Source organism: Leptinotarsa decemlineata, unplaced genomic scaffold (assembly GCF_025532065.1).
Source record: "Leptinotarsa decemlineata unplaced genomic scaffold, Ldec_3_MD MMD2_tig00078363_RagTag_RagTag, whole genome shotgun sequence".
In the NCBI taxonomy this organism is placed as follows: domain Eukaryota; kingdom Metazoa; phylum Arthropoda; class Insecta; order Coleoptera; family Chrysomelidae; genus Leptinotarsa; species Leptinotarsa decemlineata.
In genome coordinates, this window is record NW_027412728.1 from 953980 (window position 1) to 960489 (window position 6510).

At 34.3% G+C, this 6510-nt stretch overlaps 1 protein-coding gene across 1 annotated transcript; it reads right to left on the reverse strand.

Annotated features, from left to right (window-relative positions):
* Window positions 1-317: 317 nt before the first annotated feature.
* On the reverse strand, window positions 318-6281 carry LOC111504801 (prostatic acid phosphatase). The gene is made up of 4 exons (XM_023159490.2): window positions 6137-6281; window positions 5934-6032; window positions 3809-4340; window positions 318-819 (listed from the first exon to the last, which is right to left on the reverse strand). The coding sequence occupies exons 1-4, from the start codon at window positions 6215-6217 to the stop codon at window positions 467-469; spliced, it is 1065 nt and encodes a 354-aa protein (XP_023015258.2). The 5' UTR covers window positions 6218-6281; the 3' UTR covers window positions 318-466.
* Window positions 6282-6510: the final 229 nt, after the last annotated feature.

The window sequence follows — 6510 nt, forward strand, 5'->3', positions numbered from 1 at the left end:
CAATAATTTAAAATTTGGAAAAAATTTGCAGTATCAGTGTATAGACTACAAAATTTTTTATCGATCAATACACAGGGTATTTATGGAACATGCGTTGAAAATTTATGGGACTATTTATGGGATAATTTGTTTTATGAAATTATTTTTCGCCCCGTGTCTTCGAAACGAAGCGCACTATCAAAAATCATCAAAATATCCTTAGAATAGACTTGTTGAACTAAAATAATACTCTCAACTATATTGTGAATTATGGACTCTCAATTCAATTTTTGTATTTCATCATTTCTCATAGATATTAGGTGAAATAACACAACATGTTGTTGGATTTTTTTTTATTATGACTAACTAACTGTTTAATTCAATTACATATTACAATGAAAATGTATTATGATTCACCTCTACTCTATCCACTATGAAGGCGATTTTATTGGTTTATAGTGCTTTTGCTCATTTTTTTGGGTGATATTCAAACACATTCTTTTTCCAACGTGACGCTGTCAATGAGGACATCAGAGAGGTGATTTCTTAAATTTTCTAGATTGCAATCAAACTGAAGACATCCAGGTGGAGTTATTTTCTCGACAACATCTCTTTGTTTATAATAAATGTTGACATAGTATGATCCCAAGAAAGACCTCCATAGCTCAAAATAGATTGTGCTGGCAAAATAAGGGGAATGAGGCTTGAATGATCTCAAGCCAGAAAGAATTGCGGCGATGTTGGAGTCATGAGCACTGTACATTCGAAACAATTCACCTGAAGGATTTTCTTTCATTTTCTCGAAGTGTTCTATGACTTCATTGAGAAAGGCTCCGGAACCTAAAAAGTTCATATTTTTTGTGATAAAAATTTGATATTGCTGATATATAAATCTATATACCTATTCATGATGATAATTGAACAATTTTCACAGTATAACATTAATTCAAAACGCATTTCACTACACAGTATTTTTTTCAGTTGACATGATATCTTATAGTATTTTCTGAAGCCTTTCACAAATTACAAAACTGAATTAGTTAATAATAAAGTTAATAAATATTCAGTTTCCATATAATAACATAACGAATGATTCTAGGTGAGCAAGAATACTTTTGAGAATATTAAAAAATTGACAACAAATCAGGTATTTGTCAAACTAAGATGTTGATTGTTCGCAATTTTCTTTATATAGAGAATGAGTCAGGCTTCCGTCAGTGATACTATGCAACCATCAAATTATGATCATCTATCCATATTGGTTAGAGAAGGCTGTAGCAGAAAGTGTTATTGATCTGCTTTTCACTTTTTCAAATGTGTACATAAATTAGTTAGTTACAAAAGTTATGCCGATTTTCATGGGTTTACTTTAAATTGTGATATCTCAGTGGATATTTGTTTCTATTTAGACGAAATAAGCGCCATTTAAATCAGCGCACTCTTTCCAGCGTAACATGTAACAGTCGAATAACTCCGACGCAAATTTTGGCGCATTTCTTCGATTTCCTTCCGTGATGATTTGGTTGCAGAAAGTTATAGTGAATCACCATGCATAACGGTGACCACCATACAGTAACCATAGTCTTTTTTTGATGGGTTCTTGCCTTTCGCCTGAATGGCTCATCAGTATCCAAACACTATACCTTTTGTTGTAGAGGATCGACTTTTCTTCAAAAAGATAATTTTGGTTGTGCGAAAAAAAAATACATGATCTCGAAGCGTGACATTTCAATGTATGAAGTACAAAATTTTCTATCGATCAATATACAGTGCATTTCTTCAATGCCCCCCCCCCCCTTCTATTTTTTGAACGGGTCAACTCAAAAAATTTGAAATTTGGGAAATTTGCATGAATACTTTATTTTGAAGTAAAATTGACAGGACAGATAAAACTTTCAAGATGGCGACTAACCGCCATCAGGGAACAAAAATTAAATAGAAAAGGTGATCTTGTGAAACATAATTTCGAAGCTACCGACGAATACTTCACAATCCTAGAATATGAAGTCAATATCTTGACCAACTACAAAATGGTGGAACATTTAATAATTTCCTGAAGACCAACACATCAATATCGATATTTCTAGAAATATTTTTTTATCAGCCATATTGTAATTCCAACTACCCGATAAGATTTGTTAAGTTATTTTCTGTTCATAAAAACGACAAAAAATGTCAGTACGAAAATGGACATCATTGTTCAGTGAGAATATTCTCATTTAGTTTCCGGTTTTACTAGTAGAAAGGTACAACTTTCACTAGTACTTTCACTTTCACGAGACCGAAAGGATTTTCAATGAACGTTTTCCGAATCGTCCTATCTGGGAACTTGTATCCAAATTCACAACTACCAGTAGTGTACATAACAAAAAGCCTCCAGGTTATCCGTCCATTCCGGAAGAACAGCAAGTGCAAATAATTGGTGAGATGGTAGTAAATCCTGAACAGTCTACTTATTCCTTCGCGAATCTTTGTGAGGTGTCTTCTTCTACCGTGTGGAGACTTTTGAAGAGGAATAGGTATCATCCATACAAAATTAAAATGGTACACCAATTAACTGAAGATGACCCTGATCGAAGAACAGAATTCTGCGAAATCAAGACAAAAACCATTGCAAGGCATCCTACTTATCTCCGCAATATTTGTTTTAGTGACCAATGTATATTTTTTCCAATGGAAATGTTCACAGATAAAATTGCCGTTATTAGAGTGATACCAACCCTCACGTTTTCCGGGAAACACATACCCAATTTCCAGAAAAAATTAAAGTTTGGGCAGGGATATTGGGAAACCATATTGTAGGACCTCTATTTATTGATCAAAATTCAACAGGGGAACTGTATTTGAATATGCTGAAAACTACTGTTGACCCTCTCATCACTGAAATCGTCGAAGTGAATCCTAATGAATTCGATATGAATATTGTATTCCAACAAGATGGAGCACCACCACATTACTCCAGACAAGTAAGAAACTATTTGGATACTACTTTTCCTAGTAAGCAAAAGCAAAACGAAACTGAACCTGCCTCAATATTGGATACACGGCGGAGAATAATAAATATTTGTAGAGATATTGACGTAACTGTGTTCGAGAATGTTGGGCGTGAAATATCGGATAGGCTGTTCATATGTCAAGAAGTTTAAGGCAACTATTTCGAGCATATTCTGAACCGACCTCAAGCTCATTACCTCATATTATGTAGTTAAATGTCAATGTATTCAGGCAATTATTGAAAGTTCCACCATTTTGTAGTAGTTGAAGGTATTGACATCATATTCTAGAGTTGTGAAGCATTCGTAATCTTGAAAGTTTTAACCATCAATTTCACTTCAAAATAAAGTATTCATGCATTCATTTCATTATCCCAAATTTCAATTTTTTGAGTTGACCCGTTCAAAAAATAAAAGGGAGGGGGGACATTAAAGAAAAGCACTGTATACCAGGATATAGTAGAATGAATTTTCATTAAGATATGGAGCTACAAGAACACATGACAACCAAATGGACAAAACTTTCGATACAACCTGATAGATATGTTTTTGAAAGGTATCAACATCATCGAAAAAAGGACGTATGGTCACATACAATGCAAGTGTTGGTATCTTTAAAAAAAGAAACGGTACTGAGCCCAGAGGGCTACACTGTTGCAAGTATGAGTGAATGATACTTTCAAGGGTAAAGCTTCTATTGTGAATGTTCCTGTCCGACGCGTTGGACTGAGTGAATGGGTTCTCACAATATAATTAATATTGGAACAAGCCAAATTGTTGAAAGATTTGACTGCTCATTGAAAAATAGAAAAAAAATTGATCTTTGGTTGACTTACTCAGACGAGCTAATTTGGTACCATATCCAGAAAGTTGAAATGAGTACCCCGATAATGTTGCCAATGGTTCTGGAAAAACTGCATCAGACCACGCAGGTAAAGTGTAACCAAATTCGTTTTCAATAAAAAGACAGTCGTAAATAATCGCAACGTCATTCACAGAGGTAACATTGACACCACTGTATTTTGTGAGGTACTCATACGTCTCTGCATACGTTTTGTCAATATGCTGAAAATACGGTTCGTTTTTCAATACTCTGTTTTGTTCCCTGTTTTTGGCAGGACACCATAAATTCATGACAGTTGGATTTGAAGGATGAACGGGAATGGGGCTCCAAGCTATGTCGGGGTTCCATAATTCCGTTGCAGTAGGGGGAAAGAGACCTAGGAGGTTACACTGAGCTGACATGTGGGTCCTGTCGATATCTGTCGTTTGAGCGGAGAAAAACTTTTCTGAGTAGGCCTCTGGTAAAAAATTGCTGTATCTTTCACGGGTATATTGACCAAGTCTATAGTGCTGAGTTTTGCCAACCTGGAACAAAAACATAGATCCAATTCATGTGGTTCGATCGAATTGAATTTGAGGTGCAATAAAACTAACTATGAATAAAAAAATAGTCTGAAAACAATTTTATTTCATCTACCGCAGACTCTCAAAGGATCTGAAAGTCAAATGAGATGGAAATTAACAAAATACCATATCTTTGTAACGTGAGGAATAGACAATGACAGTTATAAGAGTTGTTACAGTGCGGCCAATATGGTTTTATTGAGAATATCGCGATCTCGATATGATGTCAGTCAGAAAATATTTTCATCAATCACTAAAAAATTCTATAATTTTAAAATTTTCCATTTGAAAAAAGAGGGTTTCTGGTTTTGTTATTGCTACGGTACATAATATTACAATTTTATTGTAAAACTCTCACAAAATACTTCACAAAATCGCAACAACTCTTCGAATGATTATTACTGGAGTTTTTTCCCAACACCAAACCGTTATTTTAACACCTCGAAACGTGTGTGTTTCGATCACCAAGTGATCGTCTTCAATAGGAAGATCAAACTCTTCAAATGTACAGAATATCTAAGAAGTTATTGTGTAGTGCTTCTGTTTGTGAAATGTTTTTTAAAATATAATTCATCATCCCAATTTCATCACAAATGTTAATGGTAGTGATTTCTTAAATCTGAATCTTCCAAAATGGCTTAATAATTATGAGAAAAAAGGAATGTAAAGCTTAGTCGGGGCACTCCTCTTTGAAAGTTTGGAAATAACTTCCAATAACCATCAAATTCTGATTGACTCTATTTTCTCTTTTTTAGCAGTTTTTCCCGGTTTACCAACACATTGCTGAAAAGCTATCTTGGAACAGTACAGCAATGATTTCAAAGTATTTTCCTTGTCAAATCCGTTTCATGTTTGAGGACCAGAACCTAGACTTTATTCTTATGAATGAATCTTATCGACTTGAATTTCATTGAGGGGGCGTGTGCTACCTTATTTCCAGGGGTTTTCAATTCTTATTTCACCAATATAATGATTTCTGAAATATATCTGAATTTGTTATTGAAAAATATAACATTTTCAATGTCATCATAAGTAAATAAAAGGCAGAAAACATTTTCGGTCGAATATTCAAACTAGTGAACCCTTGTTCCATGACTGTTCCATTGCTGACTGAAGATGTAATGAAACTTTTAATTTCCCCATAAAATAGTCGATTTGACTTGAATTGGCAACAAACTCTATTGAGATAAATTCTCATTTATGATACCAAAAGTAATGTAAGTACCGGTTAGAAGAAGGAACTCAACCTTGAAACTGAGAAATTTGGCAAAATATTCGAGTAACGAGTTTCATTTTACATGGTGCGATCATTGTCATGGAACCTGACATAATTCCAGCACGCATTTAGATGTGTAGATAAGTATGTTGGGAATTGCTGAAATAGCTTGTCAGATATTTTGAAACGTGTTTTGACTAAGAAGTTCAAGTATTGAGTCACATATATTGAGTTTGACCCCCCAATTATAACCAGTGGCTGCTAGCTTTCTTGTTTCAAAAAACACAAACAAAAACATAATTTCAATACAAATTGAATTTTTGACGTTTGGTACTCACATTGGTTAACTGTCCTCTTGACACAGGCCAATATGCGGAATCCGAGTAAGGGTCATTGGGATAGTGAGCGTAAGGAGTCCTTTGACCATGACGAAATACCTTGAAATAGAAAAATAAGGTACCTTAATTTACTTGAATCCCGAATTGGTAGTGTGAACTATCACTGAATCATTCATAGGAAGTATTTGTAAACGATCTTATACCTGAACCACAGACACCAAAGTTGATGTTGACAAAATCGGCGTGACCAGAGAAAAAATAACGACAAGGACTTCGAGCAACATGATTTATTTTAACTTACACCTACAAATTCAATTGACCCTACTGCTGAACTCATCATCTTCACATTCTTTTATACCTTTCACTAATATTTTGTATCATATAAAAGGATGATCTGGATTACCAATTTATGGGTCATAATCAGATGAATCATAAACACAAAAATCCGTCTGAACAATCTCTCATAACTTGTTCAAATGTCTACTGCCATCATTGTGGTAATGAACATATCTTCAAAAAAACTACTTTTTACCTCTCGAAATCAACGGAACAACTTTCTTTTGTGAAATTAACTAAC

Bases quoted from the DNA above. Each gene is read 5' to 3' on its own strand.
- LOC111504801 (XM_023159490.2), bottom strand. From the start codon at position 6,217: ATGTTGCTCGAAGTCCTTGTCGTTATTTTTTCTCTGGTCACGCCGATT. The intron at 6,033-6,136 runs GTATAAGATCGT...TTCTATTTCAAG, and splicing joins CTTTGGTGTCTGTGGTTCAG to GTATTTCGTCATGGTCAAAG. The intron at 4,341-5,933 runs GTGAGTACCAAA...TTTTTGTTCCAG, and splicing joins CAAGAGGACAGTTAACCAAT to GTTGGCAAAACTCAGCACTA.